The sequence below is a fragment of the Cryptotermes secundus genome, unplaced genomic scaffold (assembly GCF_002891405.2).
Source record: "Cryptotermes secundus unplaced genomic scaffold, Csec_1.0 scaffold318, whole genome shotgun sequence".
In the NCBI taxonomy this organism is placed as follows: domain Eukaryota; kingdom Metazoa; phylum Arthropoda; class Insecta; order Blattodea; family Kalotermitidae; genus Cryptotermes; species Cryptotermes secundus.
The window spans coordinates 4,405,736-4,427,530 of record NW_019730108.1 but is presented as its reverse complement, the minus strand read 5'-3'; the positions used below and the strand labels follow the sequence as shown (position 1 = coordinate 4,427,530).

General features: G+C 41.7%; 1 protein-coding gene across 2 annotated transcripts in view; it reads left to right on the top strand.

Moving 5' to 3' along the window:
* The first annotated feature begins 288 nt into the window (after positions 1-288).
* LOC111866065 (thrombospondin type-1 domain-containing protein 4) overlaps positions 289-21,795 on the top strand; it is a 645,883-nt gene continuing 624,376 nt past the window's right edge. The window contains exon 1 of one of the 2 annotated variants that reach the window (XM_033752085.1): positions 289-1,540. In XM_033752085.1, coding sequence (XP_033607976.1) covers positions 1,232-1,540 — 309 coding nt within the window. In that variant the 5' untranslated portion in view covers positions 289-1,231. The remainder of the gene's footprint in view (positions 1,541-21,795) is intronic. The other variant, XM_023854611.2, reaches the window with a different exon arrangement.

Here is a 21,795-nt window from a genome sequence, read left to right as displayed (position 1 = left end):
AAGTAGTGACCGTGCATTTTTAATCTCTTACATTACTCAGAAAATATCGCTGAACTAAAGCAGCTAAATAAAAGTCGAGAAATTGCTGTTGCGTATTGGCATGTAGGTACTGCACACTATTAGTGGAAGAATCAGCCAGAATACGTATTGTCCAGCGTGACATCACTTCGGCGCCAGGCGGCGGTTGGTTGATGCACGCCCCGGCTCACAGATGTCTCTGGGCGCGTGCGCATGAACTGCTGTAGTCAGCAATTGGACAAGCAGTCTCTCAGTCACCTACGGTAACTACTTGCGTGTGTGTGTGAAAAGCAAGCGAGCGCGGTAAAGTTGGAAGGTCAAAGTGGCCAAAAACGAGGAGGGCAAGATGGTGGCGGCGACTGAACCCGGTCTGCCGGCCAGCCTGGCACAATTAATTTCCACCGTATCGGGAGTGAATTTTGACTCTTGCGTTTGGAAATTTTTATAAACCCATTTTTTAATAATTTGTATAATGTATATTGCCTAAAATCTACTTCCTCAAAACTAACAGCACGTTTTCGGTGTATATTAGTGTATTGACAGATTTTATTAATTAAATGCTTGGTTTAAATTAGCTGTACATAAGCAACGAATTATTTGCGAGGTAGCGGATGTTTTCAGCCACGTGTGATTTGGCGGGCTTAGCCATTGACGATTGTATTTGGCATGGACTGTAGAACCATGTGTGTCTAGCATTTTTCGTGTGAGTTTCAAAGTGTTTAATAATTCGTACACACCTACGTATTCTGATAATATTCAGAGTGCCGAATATTATAACATTTCCTTAAATAAATTTTCAGTATTATCTGTACTCTTATTAGCGACGTAGTCTTCATGCGATAGGAAACAAGTGTAATGTAAATGGAGGTGTGCATTTTGTAACTGATGCCCCATTCAACATGTGGAATGAATTATGCGTTCTTTCACTGAGAGTTTAGCTTTAATATCATTTCTTTCGCTCTCGAGACGATAAACAGTGTCTGACCAAGGCAACTGTGATGAAGAAAGATCATTAGCCTACGTGGTTACAATAATGGATTCGATTTCCTTGTGTTTTTTGTGATGTGCTGAAGATGGGATCCTGGAGTGTATTTTATAAGGCCAATTACATCAGGCTTTTTGTTCATTGTTACTACACATAATCGTGCTGTGCTATCAGGTGAAGAGGGAAGAATTATAAAACTGTGAGGCATGATTAGCCAGTATTATTTGAATGACATGTGGTGAAGTTCGTGCTTGTGACTGTCCCCGCCTGACCACTTGTTGCGTCGCGACGCGGTTTCCAACGTCGTCAGGGCTGAGCGGAACAATTAAACTGGTGTGTACGCATCATAGAACTGTCTGCTCTTTCTGGTCCCGCAAAGTCACTGGATTCCACCTCCTACTTCTTGTACCCCCCCTCGTTCCTTCCACTGTGGGCCTTGGTCAAGGACTTCACCGAGAAAACAGAAGAAACAAGAAGAAAACTAATACTAGAAGAAGGAAATCAAAACATGAGGCGCGATATCAGCTGGGCCCTGAGGTAAGTACTGCAATGCACGTTTTATACACATTGAACCACATTTTGTAAGGAAATGTTTTGTTAATATAGTTGCATTTTAAATGAATTCATTCAGTGCTGGGTGTATGCAAAGCCTGTGGATGGCACAGAGTGCATTGATTCGACGAACTACACGTATATTGATACCACATTTAGAAAGATATGTAGGCCTATATTCAAAATTGCCTTGATAGGCACTGAAGTACAGTATGAAATTAGCATTTAAGGACATCTGATTTACTTGATTTTACTGCTCAAATGCTATTATATGCCCCACATGTTTCGGTTGTAAGACTACCATCTTCGAAAATGGGGCTATTAAAGAAAGTTTTGTATATACGTAAAGTTGCCCCTGTGCTTAACTAATTAAGCACTACGCCATGAAGGCGTATGGGGGAGCGGACATACAGGTCCACATTTTGACTTCCGCACTAGTTGGAGGTGATCGGTCAGCTTCACGACCATGCCGCTTTACCCCCGGGGAAAGAACTACGTGGAGAAGAGAAAATTCTTGACCCAACNATTAAAATTCCTCGTTATGACCAGCCGTTGAAAGCGGTCTCGTCAGTAATTCCCGTATCATATTGTATTGTGTTGTTCGCGTCGCTTCATGTGACCCATTTTACGGTGCTGCTACGGTGAAATCATGTGACATCGTTGTTTTCGTTCCTTCGAGGAACCAGTACGTCAGTAAAAGGAAATAAATTAAATACTCGTATACTCGTACGTACATCGCATTTTCATATTTTATTCAAGTCTACAAAATATATTGGGAAAACTGTAGGACGTTCCGTATTTGGATTTTGTGGATTGGTACGTTATATAGGCCCTATTTGATGACTGAAGTTTTATGTTATTAAGACACGTCTGCAACAACTTTATTAATTTGTATAGGTTATCAAGATTTTCTAGAAAATTGTATTCTGAGGCCCATTATATCCACAGCATGAATCTAATGTAGCCTGTTGCATTGTAAGCAGTTATGTATAATGTAAGTTTAGATTGACCATAAGCATGTTACGTTTACACAAGAAATATATATATACAGACACACACACACAAATCTTTATTTTCTATACAAATACGATGAGCAAGAATGATTTCAGAAATTTTGAGAATTTGTTGTAAAGCAATCAGACAAGATTATGCTGCAACTGCCGTAGCTTACTTTAGCACTTGTGCTGTACTGCGAACTCTGTACACACAAAGTTCATGTTCCAGTTCCATTCGGACACTCTGCTTCAACGAGAAAATTCCTTTTGTCTCACGGAACGGTTTTTAAAATTCGTAAGTTGTTCGTTTAGAAGTTGCATCCAGTCTAAACTCCGTTCCATGCTCTCTCGCCTCTCGTTAAACTACAGGACATACCTCGCGGCACGCGGTAGCGTAATTGGTTGAGGGGCTATGCTACAAACCGGAAGGTCACGGGTTCGAATCCCGATGAGATCATTGGATTCTTTTCAGTTGGCCTAATCCTTCCAGCCGCACTATTATCCTGGGATCGACTCAGCCTCTAACAGAAATGAGTACCAGGAATCTTTTTGGGGGGTAAGGGGCTGCGGACGCATAAGGCTCACAACGTTACCGCCATCTTTGAGCAAATTGTCTGTAAAATGTGGGAACCTCAACATCTCACAACCCTATTGGCTTTCACGGCCTGTTACAGGAATGACATTTACCTTCTTGTCTTTACCTTTTACACGACTTACTTCGCTTTTTACAGAGGCAAGCTTTCATTCCGACTTTCGACGCACATAAATTAATATATGAAAGCTCTGGTGTGTGATCTAATCCGAATTTTCTACAATAAATTTCAGAAATTGTAGAGACCGTTTGTACTTTGTATATACTTTAATCTCTCTCTAGTGAGTTCATTGTGCTGGAAGGGTACAGTTCACTGGGAACTGATGGAGGAGACAAAAGGCATACATAATTTTGTTTCGAAAACCTCCTAGAAAACGAGAGCTTGGAAGACCTCGAAGAGGTAGGAGAATTACACTGAGGTGGAAGCAGGCTGGGAAAGTTGGCGTTGAATGAAACAACTCAGGGTCGTGTCCAGTGGCGGGCTTTGGTATTACGATGTTGAGCTTCAGTTTTCCTCTGCCAGAGAATTATGAAACTGGAATTTTAAATCCGTGTTTTGGGACCTCTGAGGTACAGTCAATCAGCATATTGATATTGGTCAATGATGACCTAGTCTCTATACATCCTTAAGCGCCATCATACTTGAGTGCAGAACACTTCCGGATATGCACTTTGTAGCAGAAATATCTCCCATTGGACCGGAGTTTCTGAATTTTTCTTTTCAGTTGACAAACCTCTTAATCTCAGAATTAAACTTCACGATCTTCTCTCAATAGCTACTTACAGAGGTTGGACAAAATAACGAAAACACTACAGATACTGTACACACTTCTTTATTAACTTGGTGTTGGACCACATTTTGCCTTCAATAAGGCCGCAGTCCTTGGAATGGACTCGTACATATTTTGAACACTCTGTGGCGTAATTTTATACTGTAACGGATTTGATCAACGCGTTGCCAGGCAGTAGCTTGTAAACACAAATACAGGCAACAATAGAAGGGAAAATATGTTTTCTATGCTGTCCGCGCCGAGCGAAACACGGAGATATAGGAAGTGTGTTGCCAGGCAACGCAGCGGTAAACATGCATCCACAACAATGGGAGACTGTGTTTTCCATGGGCTCCGTGCAAAAGAGTTATCTTAAAAACAAACGGCATTGCGATTGAGTTCTGAGTTCTCAGAGGAAGATAGCCACGGAAGTTTCGTAAAAGACAAGAAGACTTAATAGTGATTTGAAGTGATTATTTCTGTGTTGAGATCCGTTGCTACGAGACGACTAGTGGAAGCAGAGAATCCTAGTGCGTGTGTAACGGTGAACTGTAAATCTTGGTAACAGCGATAGCGCTGTATTTAAATGTGATTAAGAGAGATTATAACCGAAGTGCTAACAAACCAAATCATCTGAACTAGAACCCGTCATTTTTGTCGCGCGTATTACCACGGAAGTTTCGTAAAAGACAAGAAGACTTAATAGTGATTTGAAGTGATTATTTCTGTGTTGAGATCCGTTGCTACGAGACGACTAGTGGAAGCAGAGAATCCTAGTGCGTGTGTAACGGTGAACTGTAAATCTTGGTAACAGCGATAGCGCTGTATTTAAATGTGATTAAGAGAGATTATAACCGAAGTGCTAACAAACCAAATCATCTGAACTAGAACCCGTCATTTTTGTCGCGCGTATTACCCTACACGTAACAATACCATTCTTGAAGAATTTTGCTTCAGAGATGTTAGAGGTGGAAATCTGTTCCCCACTCTAGTCTCGAAAAGTGACCAGAGTTGTTCAGTGATGTTCAAATGTGGTGATTGTGCTGGCCAGGGAAGATGTTGAACATCATCTTCATGTTTTTCAAACTATGAGAGAACAGTTACTATAGGATTCTGACGGATGGTGTATAACACACAGAGATACTGGGTTTTCGGATTTTATCCATCGTCCCGGTTTTTAAGATAACTAAGAAAAACACGACGTTTCGGAAACTGGATCTGTTTCCGTCCTCAGGTGAGGGAAAACAGATCCAGTTTCCGAAACGTCGTGTTCTTCTTAGTTATCTTAAAAACTGGGACGATGGATAAAGTCCGAAAACCCAATATCTCTGTGTATGACAGAACAGTTCTAGCTGTGTGACTGGGGGCACTGTCGTCTTGGGAAACTGCATCGTTGTTCGGAAATAATGTCTGGATCATGGGAACCACTTGATTACCCAACCTGTTCACCTGGTCTCTAGCAGTAATTCGGCCATGAAGAGTAATAATGGGATCAACAGACTACTGTACCACGATATTGATACCCAAACCATCACAGAACCTACCCATGGTTCACTGTTGAAACCAGGCGTTGCGGAGTGTATGTTTCCTTGTGTATTCTCCAAACGTAAACTCTCCCTGACGTAGGAAGCAGCGTGAAGGACGACTCATCTGACCATATCACGCCCGAGTTTCCTGTTATCTCTTGTCCATGTTTTATGGTCGTGACACAACCGTTTACGCATCTGAGCATTACTTTCAATAACCAGAGGTTCAGCAATTGCAGCCCTACCGTGGATGTTGGATTTGTGAAGCTCAGTCCGACAGTTTTTGTGGAAATAGGGTCCTCGAGGTGAATATTCAATTCTGCTGTCACCTGTGCTGCAGTAATAATGCGATTTTTATCGAAAAAATCCTTCTCAGTGTATGACGATCTCTTTCTGTCAGTGTTGATTTTCGCCCACGCTTCCCCTTCTCTGATGTTGTCTTCCCATGATTCGTGGATGCCGACATAACCTTACAAACTGCGGCTCTCTACACCCAATAGTGTGGCAGTTTCTATCGAGATGCTCCAGCTAAACGAGCACCAATGATCTATCTTCTTTCAAAATCTGACAAGTCTCCCATTTTCCGATTCTCTTAGGATGGTTTCAAGTCCTTTAGACACGTGTTTGACATTGTTGGTACATATTTTACGTAACCGATTGTGAGGCTTCACGTGTTTCCATTTCAAACTGCTATACTAGATCCATGCATAAGCCTACATTTAAACAAGGCTGAAACTCATTTCATAGCTCGACAGACCAGTACGTTCCAAGGCCTCTCATCGCCCTCTTCCATAAACATGTTTATGGACAAATTGTCAGGACTCCATGGACAGGGGATCGGCCTCTCGCAACGATTCTGCTTACACAGGACAACAGAAACAAAGAAAACCCCAGATATATATGCCCCATTTGAGATTCGAACCCATGATCTCAGTGTTCGAGCGGCAGGAGACAGTGTACGCCTTGAACAGTGCTGCCGCTGTTACCGGCAGGCTGAACATTGTTCATAGAATGAAACTTACTGAACGGGCCTTCTTTTCTGCAATATCGCGACTTAAATGCTCATCATTCAATCGTACATTTATTGCATAGCTAACACGTATACATAAGAGCAGCTCTATCTAGCGTCGAAGCACTGGGCTTATATTTCGGAGGTGCCCCGTTTGAATTTCGAACGGGGCACTTGCTATCCTGGATGAGTTCGTTCTTGATTTTCCTCAGTCATTCCATGAAAATTCCGGGGTAGTACCTGAATTAGGCCACTACTGCTTGCTTCCATATCCTTTCCAATTCATCATTCATGAGCTGTACAGGCATAGTCTCGATGCCGATAGCGTTGCGAAGCTTCTACGTGTTGAACACATTTTCCACTTTGAACCCCTGTTGCCTATGTTTCCATTTCAGCAGCGTTATCAAACACGTCTCTTGTTCTGGTTTATATTCCACACAGATAAGAAAGCGTTATGAGTCGATCACAGGGGCCGTTAGGTGTATGGCATGAACTGTCTTAGACCGCCCAAACACTGGAATCGTGGATTCGAATCCCCCTTAAGGAATAGATGTTTGTGTGCATTTATTCTGTCTACGTAGCGGCCTTGCGACGGGCTGATCCCCCGTTTAAGGAGTCCTACCGACTGTGTAAAAATCAAGAAACTAAAAAAGCGACCAAGTTCCAACAAAGGGCTCTAGAGCCGTAGATAGGTAGGTAGAAGGCCGTGCCATAGCTCATGCTGTTAGTCACCGGCTTCCCACCGCGGTGGCCCTGGTTCGAGCCTAGGTCAGGTCATGTGGAATTTGTGGTGGACGAAGTGTTACTGGGGCAGGTTTTCCCCGAATATTGGTCTCCCCTGCCAATTAGCATTCCACCATTTGCTCCACAATCATCATTTATCATCTGGGGATGGTATAATAGGCCAAACATTGGCCGCAGTACCAAGTGGACTCAGACTCACCCCATGAGCAAAATAGAAAGAACCTGTAGATAGAGAAAGCGTTATTAAATAAGTCAACAAAAGACTCAGCTTCAACGTGGGCAAGTTATACATGCATGGAGCCATGTCTTCTGTATATGGGCGAGTTAGGAAGAACTTTGTTCTTTAATTGTTGTCTTATCTGAACTCGAACAAATTTAAATGAGAGAACAGGCTCGAGGTGGCCAGCAGGTGCATACGTGTACGAGAAACATGAATTAGTTTCTGTTGTTCGAAGTCTTTGCTTTCCCTGAGCGCTCATGACCAGATTAAAGTGAACCTACAGACGTTCCAAAAGTGTGGCTTGTCAACCTCTTTTGGGTAAACTAATTGTTTCAGGATGGCAGGATGCAAAACGTCTGATACAGGCAGGATGGTAGGATGTGAAATAACTTGTCAAAATGCCGAAGTTTCAGGATGACAGGATGCGAAAAATTTCAAGATGGCGGGATGCGAAATTTTTCAGAATGGCAGGATAAGAAAGGCATGTTGCAAAATGTGTAAGCGTAACATAATGCGAGATGTTTCAGAATATTAGGATTCGAAATGTTTCAGGATGGAAGGATCGAAATGTTTCAAAATGTGAGAACGCGAATGATGAATTGTAAATTGGCCGTTTGGTAAGAAGCAGTCGTAGTCTTTTCTGAACTATCACCTAGCAAGTACCGGGATGCACTGAGGAAAACCAGGAAAATTTATACAAGGTGACACAGAAAAACGGGAACTTTTGAGGTGCGTAGTGACAGCCATGTACAGTTGGCATCACTGCGGAGTAGTGCGGTCTCGGTTCGGACAGGACGCCGAGATTATGATAATGTGATGACTGTTTGGGCCCTTTTGCATATCCTAGGGGCAGCGTTGGGAGAATTATATTGTTAGGAAGGATAAGCAGCAGTCGGCGATGAACCTGCCCCAGTGCCTCTGCCGGTCATAAATTCAGTAGGCTCTGGGCTGTCTCATTCATCTCGATAATAATGTATTAGTCACTAAAATGTTCATAGATATAACAAGCAATGGATACATCACTCTGCATACACTCACATGTACAGTGTTTTACAGATTAGTTCTCGCTGTAGAATAAAAACGTAATGTTGCTGCTTGAGATTATGTGTACAAACGCGCTGGATGCGGGTTGTACGACTTCGCGATCAGTAGTCTCTCTCTTATCAGCTGTCGTCATTTTCGTCAAAAATTCTACTTACGAAATCTTCGTTATACCATTTTCTTCTATTTTCTGTTATGATCGATTTGTTTAAGCAGAGCCCCAGACGGCCACAATCTAAATCTTCACCGACGTGAAAAGTTCCAGCCTCAAACTAATAAGGTATACGTATCCACAATGCTGTTCTACATTCTAAAACAATACCCCAACGAAAGTGGAATATTTTTAGATCTGTCTTCGTACATCATATAATGGCGCTGGTGTCGGGGTTCATAATTTGAAATGGGAGAAACACGGAAAGAACGGTAGCCCCAAATATATACATCGTCTCCTTTAGAAAGGAAAGTAGTTGGAAAATAAATTTTGCTTTTTGATTCATAAATACAGCATATACCTGTTATGTTCGATAAATACTTACGAAGTGTTAACAGAACTCAGTGGTTTCTAACCCATCTTGACGTAAGGAACTCATGATACTCACTTAACAGCTGCATTAACCTTTCGGGACTAACACTGATTTTCATACAAATCATTTCTAAAAACTGCTGTTCATAGGACACTTGATAGGACCTGCAATCACGTCCAGATTTCAAGAGAAAAATTTGAACTATGGGCATATCGTCATAGCCGTTAAAATGTTTCTTCCTTGCAGCGATTATAAACTCAGGCATATCCATTGTACGTACAGTTCACGGAGGACTCACTTTATTTACATAAATTGAATGTTCACTACAGAAGTTCTAGTCTCTTTGATGTTTGTCCTTTTCCATTGAGTATAACTTGGAGGGATAAAAATGTGTTGCAATTGAGCGTCGCGTTGGAGTGTTAGAATATTTGCTTCGTATTTGAAAGTTCCTCGTTTCGATTCCTGATCCGATGAATCGCTATCTTGCAAGTATTCACTCTTCTCTTTCTTTTCAGAGGCATTTAATGCATATAATCAGTTGAATGTCTGATTGCTTAACGAGTTCTTAGCATTTGGGTCTTGGTATAAGCGGCTGTAGTCAGTAATCAGTAACGTATATAGAGAGAGCGCTTGCGCTATAACGGTGGGAGCGTTTCTGTCGAATCCGCCTCGTGGCTATATAATGAGGATCTAAGACCAGCAGAAACAGAATTGAGTGAGTCGCCTGAGGTGACAGTCGAAGATGACTGAGAAGAAGGGGCAAGAAAGAATTAGACTGTACAAAGAAGATTTCATATGTGCTGTAGTTACAGGGAGACTGTAATAAATCCATTCCTAGGGAACGGATGGTGATGACAGTGTCTGGAAAAGGCTTAGCGGTTGCTGCTGTGATTTGTATAATGCGAGAATCAGTGAAACAGTTATAACTAATTATAGATGCAGTTTGTAAGAGTCTATTAAATGCATTCACCAAATCATACCCTGTCTATAGTAACGCAATAATACAAGTGACAGTATTAATCCAGAAATTCTATTTGTCATAGTCTATCTCATTACAGAGGAAGTTAAGCTAATCTAAATGAATATAAATATAATTGAGAATGGTAACCTTTAGAAAACCAGGAAAGTTTAGAGATATGTTATAATAGTAAAGGGCAATGTAAATCATGCACATTAATAATATAGTACTAGTATCTTTATTATTCATAAAGAAATTACTGGTTCTGTAACATGTCAGGCAAGAGTACATGTGTAATTGCGTTGCATGTGTACGTAGTGACGTTGACCGTATCAGTGAAGAAGTTCTTAACATTTTCGAGGGCAAAGTGAAATAAGTTTAGACCCCGCTATACATAGACCTGTTGCAAAGGCACATTTGACAGTGGACTTTCATGTTTATTTGCTAGTAGGTTCAAGTGTCGAAGTGTCTCGTAGCATCAGACATATATAGACATATGCACATCAAAAGATGGTATTTTCTATTGCTGGACGCGCTTGAAAGTAACAGGAGACATATACGGACTGAGTATAATGAAATATGTCTTATTGATATGCGTGGAGATGTGAATTGAGAAAGTCGTATAGGCATATTGCCCTGGCATTTCCTACACAGGCATATCAAGTCTTGGTTTCAGATTGGAGGTCTTCGCTTTGCATGTTTTGAAAACAACACGTCTTTAAAATGTACACAAAATAAGTCACATTCTGTAATAAATGCCACTTCACATGTCCACATAAAATATTTTCAGTACTCACAGAACAGACAAGATACAGTCAAGCAAAAGACTGCCCTCTCATTCGCGACCAAGTACATAATTTAACCTTCGTGCAACATTCGTTGCTGTGGTAACCCGAAATTGCATAATTGCATAGTCTCTGTTCACAGTTAAAACCCTCTCTGTGTATACATGTACAGACGGAAGGATTTATGATTAAAGATTTGGCTACAGTGATTGGCATTTTCTTTAGAAGGAGTTGACTTAACCCTACACTACCATTATAACCGTACACTTTGTACACAGCATAAGTTGAAAATGTCAAAATTTGGCTTAAATCCCTGCTTAACAGCACTCAAATAGGTCCAGTGAGATGAGAACGTAATGGATAATGAAAACGGACAGGAGTTGGGAAGGAGAGAGTCTTGGAATATTTCAAGGTAATATGTCTGTGTTCACTTGGAGAGCCTGAGAAAAAATAGGAATAATTAAACAATATATCTTCTGAGCGATGCTGTTTCACCAGCCGATTTCGTTTAGAGCAGTACAGATTTGTACACGGACAGCAAAGCGAAGATATGTCCCAGCCGCTCGTCCAGAGAAGCAGTAGATTTCTGCGTTCTGTTTTCTGCATTATTCATGGAATGCTTTTATAATGTCACGTAGTCCTGACAAAATCTACCTCCATACTTTGCATTGTTTGAATGACACGCAAAAATGGGAAGGAAGGGGAAGCATTGCGCGTATTTCCCTCCTCTTCTCTTACTTAATCAACCCAGCCACTGAGCAAACTCAGATTAAGTGTTGCATGAGAAATATACTACTTACAATTCATAGAACTCTCGCTAATGTTAAAATATGCCTTAAATATGGTGGAAAGGAATTGGCTGATATTAGGATAGGACCCAGTAGCAGAATCTTGTGAACGTTGTGATGAACGTTAGGTAAAGCTGTCCCAAGAACTACGCTATGAAGGCGTATGGGGAATGGAACTATGGCTCCACCATTCCTGACCGCGAGACTAAATTGAGGTGAGTGGCCGGCTTCACGCCCCGGTCGCTTTGCCCCCGGGGAAAGAGTCCCAGAGTCTCTCTTGAGTACTGCATAAATGAGACAAGTTTTTGCCACTGCTGAGAATCGAATCCCAGCCGTCCAGCTCACAGCCCTTGCTTTACCTACTGAGCTATCCAGGTCCAGTAATGAACGTACGAGTTCCACAAGGCATATGCCATGACTGAATGAGCAACTAGTATCTTATCAAGAAGAGCATTAAGAGGAATGTGGATGTACATTAAAAACTGACAGACAAACATCATGATTTGCACATGGTTTATTTTCACCCTTGTTTTCATGAAGCTCAAACTAGCTTTACGAAAATGTTAAAATTAGTTCTTTGAAGGAAAAGTTAGATATGATATAAATATATTTTATCTCTCATTAAGATTTATGACTTCTATTTTTAAAATACTAGACACGATAGAATATTAAAGTACAAGAAGAAGACAGTTTATCTGTCTGTGGAGTTAGGGCGTGAGGATGAGCTGGATGTAAGTGGCTTAGGATACCTTCCACTTTCGGGCTGTTTTAACGCGATAATGACGTTTCACATTCAATAAAAGGCACGGACTTTCTTGACCAGTCGGAATTTTATTAGCTTCCATGACAAATATGTTCCATGGAGTTAGAGTGTCCACGATAGATACAATTTGCTAACAGCCGTTAAAAGGCAATGTACATTCGTTGCATCTGTCGTTTCCTTTCATCGAAGTGAACTAGCAGAGGTGGTTTGCAGGTGCCCTACTGTCGCGTCTGTTCTTCAGATCTGAACACCACATCATTCTGCTACTTGAAAAAGGTAAAGCTACCCCTGTGACAGGCCATGGAGGTCCATATAGGGTTGTGAGACGTCAGGGCTCCCACATTTCATAGAGAATCGGGTCATATATAGCGGTGAGGATGTCGGACTTACGCGCCGGCCTCCCCTTTACCCCCAGGAAAATTCCTGGTACTCATTTCTGTTAGAGACTCAGTCGACCCCAGGGCCATAGTGTGACTGGAAGGATTACGTCAACTGAAAAATCCAATGACCTCAGCGAGAATCGAACCGGCGACCTTCCGTCTTGTAGCATAGAGCCTGAACTAACCAAGCTACCGTGTGTCCCCATCTTCTGTTACTTAATGTAAGGTAACATATAACTTAATGTTATGAACATAATTGAAGTAGTTTTGTTAGGTGTACGCATGCGCCATAATCTGACCATTCAATGAATAATGACTTATACCAGAACACTATATTTTCAGAAAGTATCAGTTTCAATATTAAAACAAACGATGAACTAGATAATGCAGTAAAAGGAAGGAACGCAGTTAACTTCATCAAAGCCCGAAGAATAAGTTGGCTTGGACACATCTCAAGGATGGAGGCTGGACGAGCAGTTAAAAGAATATATGACTGGCAGCCACACGCTATAAGAAAGAGAGGCAGACCTAAGATCAGATGGAAAGATGACGTCAGGGAAGATCTAAAGGACTTATGAATTTATAACTGGGCAACTCGCACACAGGACAGAAGTAGTTGGAAAGAAAACTGTTGGGCAGGCCAAAGCGTTCAAGAAATGAAGCTGTCGAGCCTTATGAAGAAGATCAGTTTCAATATTATTCTTTTTAGTCAGTTATTTTTACAGTTTTATTGTATTATAAGGTGTTATTCAAGAGCAATAATGACATAAATGTAACGTAATTATATTAAAAGAAAAGGAATTATAATAATTATGTTAATTGTTTGACATTTTTCGGCCCGGATATACTGCCCATTTTATTCGCACTTCCGGAATATTCAGTACACGTGTTTCTCAAATGAGCTTTGCCCAAGGACCAGTCTCATGCAGTCTGATGTAATTACAAAGTTGTGTCGCCAGTCACTGATACAGAACCTGAACCTAACAACTGTCTCTTTCGAAAGGAATTGCAGTGACCAGTATTTTGCCGAAAATCCTATTGCCCCTGCCAGTGACACCATACAAGCGCATGGGCGCGCTTTCTTTCTGTCTCCCTCTTCCTCCCCCCTCTCTCTCTATTACACACGCGCACGCTCTCTCTCTCTCTTACATACAGAAATTGCGAATACAAATTTTTATTAGTGAAATGAAGGTGCTGGGTTTTTTAACGACGCTTCAGTATAGAGAATATTGTACGACAACTGATGATTTGTAAAGAATTTGGAAGGAAGCCGTCGATGCCTATCAAGTGACTGTCCTGACATTTTCCTGAGGTGGAGACTGAGGAAAACCAGGAAACCATCAGTCAGGATAGCTGGTGTTCCTACCGAGACTGCAACCGAGAACCTCCCTAACGTATACAATGCTGTCTCTCCTGTCTCAGCAGCTTGTGATTTTGTGCAGTGAAGAAAATGCCTAAACCATTTGTGAGTTGCGTGAGATCTCGCGAGATCCATCAGGTTCGCCCAGTAGACACAGGAGTTAAACTGCTTGATCATTAGTTTCATATTTACACTTCAGGATGGGACAGAAGTCTGCCACATCATTCAGTTTTTTTTTTTTTTTTGTGAGCCAGGGTTCCGTCAATCCTAGGAATCGTTTCCAAGGTGTAAATCCGCGTTATATTCTTCAAGGGGGCTGGAGGCATGAGGTAGAGCCTCTGTATGGTGGGTAGGATGGAGAGTTTGACGATAAGAAGGATGATTAGTGATGATGAAAATGACACACACTGAAATCTCAGGCGGAATTCGAACCTGTGGTAGTTTTAAGTCTTTCCAGGACTGATTCGAACGAAGTAGAGTCATTAACCGTGAAGTCTGATTACTTTGAAATATCTTTCACAATATTATATTTGAGCATCCTGTTACACTCACACAATATATATGAGACAAACACCGTCTTAAGTGTAACAATTTAATTGTAGTTCTTTTTTCTTTCCCTCCTCCACATTACATGTTTCGGCCCTAAATGACCATCATCAGGTGTGTATTCTTACGTAGCTGTTACACTGCCTGTTAAAATTTAAAATCACCAGTCTTTCTAATTGTATAAAATCTTTGTTAACCTACACGCGTTAATTTGATTAACGCGTGTTAAATTGTTACACTTAAGACGATGTTTGTCTCATATATATCTTTCACAATATCCAACTCTTTTCAGCAGATGTATTACTACACATATGCTACATACCACTTCAGACATTAGGAGCACGCTACAAATAACAGCTGTGTGTGGCAGATTCAGACTGACCAAATGATAATTTCATCTAACGTCGAACTTTGACGTTATTTCATCAATCAGGTTCATTTACTAAACTGCATTAAATGAACCCAATTAATGATACATAACCCGATCCGAAGAACAGCTGACCGAAGGCTGACACCAATAGCTTGACGAGAGCAAAAAGTGGCGTAGTAAAAGTACATTGGAAAAATGTTTTGTGATCGGCAATATTAGGGACGGAAGTTCTTGGAATTTCACTGTAATAACTTTTTCATTAAACTGTTATTGTTTTCATTCTTACCAGTAAGGTAAAGGTAATGTTGTCCCTGTGCTTAACTAATTAGCACTACGCCATGAAGGTGTATGGGGGAGTGGAAGTATAGATCCACATTTTCTTGACCTCGGCACTAGTTCGAGGTGAGTGGACAGCTTCACGTCCCTGCCGCTTTACCCCCGGGGAAAGAGCCATCGGTACCCATTGGATAGGAGGTTGGGTGAACCCGAGAGCCAGTCTGGACGACTTGGAGAAGAGAGAATTCTTGCCCTCAACTGCGGTCCCTCGGTCGTCCAGCCCCTAGCCAGCCTCTATACTGACTGCGCTATTCGGGCTCCTCATTCTTATCGCCAGTTTATGAGAAATATGCAGTACTCCTAAAATTCACCTCAACGAGTTTTATGTTCCTCAAATTATTCTCCCTTCTTTTCGACCTTCGCCCGAAGTTCCGCTATACAATTGCGGACTGCTCTAAAATCGCTGTACTCCAGATCACCCGATAGCACAAATTATCGTATTTTCTTGCCTGTAAAGTTTTTTCTGTTGATCTTGAAAATACTCGGATATTTTGCATGAAGTTACTGACAAAAATGTCTCAAATGATAACGTTTCTGACTCATATTCGAGAAGTTCACTGTTAGAATCTCGACTGGGACAGATATCCCCAGTCTGTCTCAAGTTGGGGCACGACAGCTTACTAATTCACTACTCATAGCAATCCGCTCATTCGTTGCTTTGATAATGATAGCGTCGTTAGTAAAATACCTTACCAGAAGTTGAATTCGAACTTTATCCATTCTGTCAGTGAACTGTGTAACTTACAAAACTGTATGTCTAGTAAGCCTACAAGAGATAAACTGAGAATGTCACTGAAATTTGCAATATGTGTTTGAAACATTTTTTCGATACAGCGAATGTTTCGGGAAATATGCCTACAATGGAAGATGCGAATATCTGAGTAGAGTACCATAAAACAATACATTCTGGGAGGAACTGATCGCCTATGTTACTTTGATATGACACGGACCGAATAGAAAACGAAAAACAAAGGGATCACAGACACATAAAGTTGCCTAGCAACGGTAGGGGAGGTGCACAGGCACGGAAACGGCTACAGAATTGGGGGGGAGGGGCACAGATAGGCAACAAGATTACTTAATAATGTGCACAAGAGTTTCTGGGGAGAAATGATCGCCTACTTTCCTTTGATACGACATGGACCACACGGAGAAAGAAGAGACCCAGACACATATAGCTAAGGTGATCTCATTAATCTCGTAACAAAAATTGGGGGCGGGGGATGTTCACAGGTAGGCAGAAGGGTGATTACATAAGCCTCAAATATTAAAGGGGATACGCAAAGCAGATGGGCAGGCGTACGTAGGCATGTAGAAAGACACATACGCAGACACGCAGCAAGGTGATTTCGTAAGTCTCGTTTTCATTCAAAATGAGGAAAGCAGGTTTATAAATATGCCATGCGAGCGACTGCCATCTTCTCACGGACAGTTTTCCATGAAGTTATCTGTGCTGCATTTGTTCCATCCGGCTCTTTCACTTCGTTTTTGTACGTGTAACTACGGTAGCACAGAGCAGTGCAAACAGCGCAAACTTGTTCTCTTGAAAGACTGGCGTGTCAGGTGTACCAGGCGACGAACTACGTCAGGCTCCTTTAACAGATAAAGATATGGGACCGATTTTGTCCCTAAATCAAGATACTATCTTGGAATTTAAGTGGAAAGACTGAAGATAACTACGAAATTCCTCAGTTACGAAACCCGACCAGGGTTTGAAGCATGTGTATTCTGATTCCAAGTGTAGAACATTACCCCTACATCAACTTAATACATGAAGACATTTGAACAAATTGGTCAGAGGTTACCATCCTCATATTTGCCTATCAAGGGTGAAAAAGCGGAAACTGTGAAAGCTTCAGTCAAGATAACCGGTCTCAAAAAATTTGTTGCTTTTATGCAGTAAAACTTCTCCTGGGATTCTAATGGCATAGTGACAATTTTAAGTCTCCTACGGAGGGAAACAAACGCGAGGCTTTGAGATGTTCCGTCTAAACAGGAGCTATACAGTACAAAACTGATAGGAGATCTTGTTGACACATCCAGTAAAAACCGGTTCGGCAGTTTTTATGTGCTCTGTTGAGCACGCAAGTTTCATCAGTCCTACGTTTGATTTCTTTTCCTGGCCGAATTACATGTGAAGTAGGCCACGCGTTATGTGTATACAGAACAGCGGTCCATAGCATGATCACAATCGGTGATTAGTAAAGCAGAGGTGAAGTTGTTCCTGTGCTTAATTATTTAAGCACTACGCCACGAAGACGTATCAAGTATTGGAGGTACAGTTTAACCAATTTTGACCTTTGAACTAGAAGGAGCTTAGAGGTCATTTTCACGCCTCGGCCGCTCTACCTCCGGGGAAGGAGCCCCCGATACCCACTGGATAGGTGGGAGGGTGGGCCCCAGAGCCAGTCGGGACCTTTTGGAGTGAGAAGAATCCCTATTGTCCAGCCTTAGCCCGTCTCTGTACCAACTGAACTATCCCGGCTCGTAGACTGTTACTGGGGAGAATATTATATTTGAGGAGAAGTAATAAATTAGATGTTTATCGTGGTCACGGAAAGCTTGCCAGCAAAATGGAATAAAAGGCATATGAATAACTTAAATAGAGATAATAAATTTTGTTGTGGTAGTTTCCATTTCATTTGCCCCGTAATAGTGGGATGTGGGATCGTAAGATTTTGAAATCATCACCTAATTTTTCATGGACGAATCGTAGAAAATATGCGTGTATTTTAAAAAACAGACCTTTATTCGCTCATATTACGAATATAATCAAATGAACGCATCGTTGGATCTGTACTGTCTCCAGAATTAATGGGCGAATTTATGGAAGTTCGGAACTGAACAGTGTGCACTCACGGGCAATGGTGTGGGGAACAAGGTTACTGGCTCTACCCCAAGAATGTTTTAAAAATAAACGAAAAAAAAAGGAAATGTGCAAAATATTGATATTACAGTTTACAAATATTTTAAGAAAATTACGTATTATACTCTACTAAATATTCTAGAACGATCAGTAGAAAGTCTAAAACTGCTTAAACCTAAGATTTGAAGCAAATTTTCTGAGAAAATGACTCCCCTCTTCCCGAAAAAAATCCTGGCGTCACCAGTGCGTATAATAAGAGCTTTCGGGCGAATTCGGTTTTGGTTTCTACAGGTCCAATTTAAACCGTACTTTACAAGACACTCACATATGTTGACTTTTCAAGAATAGCTCCTCCTACTGCCCACTGATGTTACATATAATAGGCCTATAGATGACTAGATACATAGATACATAGACATATTCTGGCAGATTTTGTCATCGAGGAAAGAGGCTTTTGGCATTAGCTTTTTAGTTTCTTGGGGGGGGGGACTGAGTCCACTTGATACGTTGGCCACTCTTTGGCCTATTCTACCAGCCCCGGATGATAGACGATGAGCGTGGGGCAGTCGGTGGAATGAGAATTGGAACAGGAAACCGAAGTACTCGGAGAAAACCTTACCCAGTGTCACTTTGTCCACCACAAATCCCATATTACGTGACCCGGGCTCGAACCCGGGTCGCCGCGGTGGGAAGCAGGCGACTAACCGCCTGAGCTATGGCACGGCTCGGCTTCTGCCGTTTGAGAGGATGATGGGTGGGCCTATATCTGTTTTTTTTTGTGTGTGGGGTTGTGAAGAGAAATATAGATCTCTTCGAATTTCTCTATAGGCAATCCAACTGCGAACATAAATCGAATCTCGCCCGCTCATATTTAACTTGTTCAGTGGATGGATGTCTGTGAGCATCTTCATCTCTGGGCCCTCATGTGGCTCTGTGAGCAAAATTTTAGATCAGCTGTTCGCTTGTTCCCTGCCACGAGCGCCTGTGAAGTGCTATAATATACATGACTAGTACAAATATTGTTCCTCAAACAACCAAATACCCAAAGTATAAGTTTACGACTGATGTTGTTTAAGAAAAGCAAATACAGTCCACAGGTTTCAGAGAAACTGTTACAGACGTGGGTAAGCCCTAACCGCTTTACGTTGTTGCTAGGTTGCGTGGGTTTACAATGTAGACTTTGGTTTGTCCGCTTGTAAACCTGAGGAACAGTGCACTACACTCCGTTCACGATATCTGTGGAGTGGATATGAACACCGAAAAAAAAAATGCAGTAAATGGAAATGTAATTCAAAGTGAGCTGACGGTTGTAACAAACGAGCGCTCACCAAATTCTGAACTCTAGTTACTTCAGCTTAGGCCGCACCATAGCTCAAGCGGTTAGTCGCTGGTTTCCCATCGCGGCGCCCCGGGTTCAATCCCGGGTCTGGTCAAGTGGCGCTGGGGCAGGTTTTCTCCGAGTACTCGGTTTCCCCTGCCAATCTTCAATCCACCAATTGCTCCACAATCACCTTCACCTATCATCTGGGGCTGGTACAATAGGCCAGAAGTGGGCGCAGTACAAGGGACTTAGTCCCACCCCACTAGCAATTAAAAAAAATACTTCAGCTTATGTTCAGCGTTTCTTAAGTGTGGTTCTTTACCGACATCCTTAGTACCTCTCGATGTGCCATAATAAGAAATATCTGGAAGCTTCTCAGGCCTAAGGCGAATTATAATTATTTTAATAAGGGTTTATGGAAGGAATAGTTTTATGGACAGATGCGTTAGTCCTTATTTGTCTGTTTTTTAGGGAATTTTAATTTTTTGTTCTCCTACTAACGGCACAACAGGACTTTACAGTTGTGCCAGTTTAGTTTCCTTCTTTGTTTACATGAGGCCAGTCGAGACAAAGGACTTAACAAACAGGCAGTTATTCATTATTGTATAGTAATACGAAAGAGAATCATGAATTAGGGACAGAATTATTCCTGCCTAGGAAACTCAGATCGGCTTTTAAAATGATCCGAGTTTTGCCAGTAATAGCTCTTCCTCTATAATATTCTCACGAATTTGCGTGACTTCAGACGGAGTTTGGATTTGTAACTGCATTTATTGGACGCGTACATTTCGTGACTACGTAATTATAGCCTCTTCACTAATTCACACACTTTGCAGTTCACTATGGCAGACACTAATTCTGTTATATAATCCGTAGTCGTTGCTACACAACGGCTTCAACGATCTGTTATATAATCCGTAGTCGTTGCTACACAACGGCTTCAACGATCTGTTATATAATCCGTAGTCGTTGCTACACAACGGCTTCAACGATCTGTTATATAATCCGTAGTCGTTGCTACACAACGGCTTCAACGATTGGGACTCCTCCAACTCGCACACCTCCGCCAGGGACGGCTGTCTCACAAAAACCTCAATACTCGGACACACTCCTGATGTAGCCTCCGCACGAACTAACAGAGAACACCGCTTCCAACAATTCCAATATTGTTGTTTTCGTGTCTTTTGCGGCGGTCACCTAATTCAGTTGCCTTGAAAACCTGTTCCCATTGGCTAGCAACGGACATTTCTCCTGGCTTCACAATTCTGGTTTTGAGCCGTCATGTGGCAATACGAAGAGGTCGCCCTTGTGACGAGATATTCTCAAACCAACAATTGGGAACGAGGGATTTCAGGCAATAGAAGTGTCAGTGAAGTTGGAGTAGTAACTTGGCCACGTTCAAGAATCTAATTGTCAGGTGTACAGTGGTACCACATGACAACCTCCGTAAATACACTTGTACTTGTCCTGATGGAAAGACAGATTTATTACATATTGATAGATAACGAGGCGATATTCAAGTGTACTCGAGGTCCGGTTTTTCAGAGGAGGCGACTATGATACTGCCCAATGTCTGGTGGATCCAGTAGTTAGGGAGAGACCGTCACAAATAAACAATCGAAGCAAATTTTTTATATGGAGAGATTCAATTTTGAGAAACTAAGCGAGTTTGAAGGTGAGGAAGAGTATGAAGTTAGCATTTCAAATTGATGTTGACGGAGGGGAGGGGCCCAGTGTCGGTAGCGTGGGGCACCAAGTAGCCAGTTTCACTTCTCACTGCCCCTGTTCATTCATTTCCCGTCGCGAGTAGAGTTTATTAGACGAAATTAGTCTGTGATACCAAATTAATGTTGTGGGCTTGTGTTGTAACAACTTGTGGATTTGGAAAAGGTTACCAGCGTTTAGGAAAAACGTATTGCCCCCATCTTCAGGTTAAATAATAGAGGCAGTAGGTTTGTGACCACTTAGCAAACTGCACGGTTTCATACCCCAGAAGACAACGCGAATCTCATCACCAAAATGCAGGGCAAAATCAAGACATAAAGATAGGTAACAGGTGTTTTCAAAATGTGGCACAATTCAGATATTTGGGAACCACGATAACAAATCTAAACATGATTCAGGAGGAAATTAAGAGGAGATTGAACTCGGAAAATACTTGACCATTCAGTCCAAAACTTTTTGTCTTCTTGTCTGCTGTCTAAAAATATAAAAATTAAAATATACACAACTATAATTTTGCCTGTAATTCTATATGGGTGCGAAACTTGGTGTCTGACTTTAAAAGAGGAACATAGACTGAGGATGTTTGAGAACAAGGTGTTGAGGAGAATATTTGGACAAAAG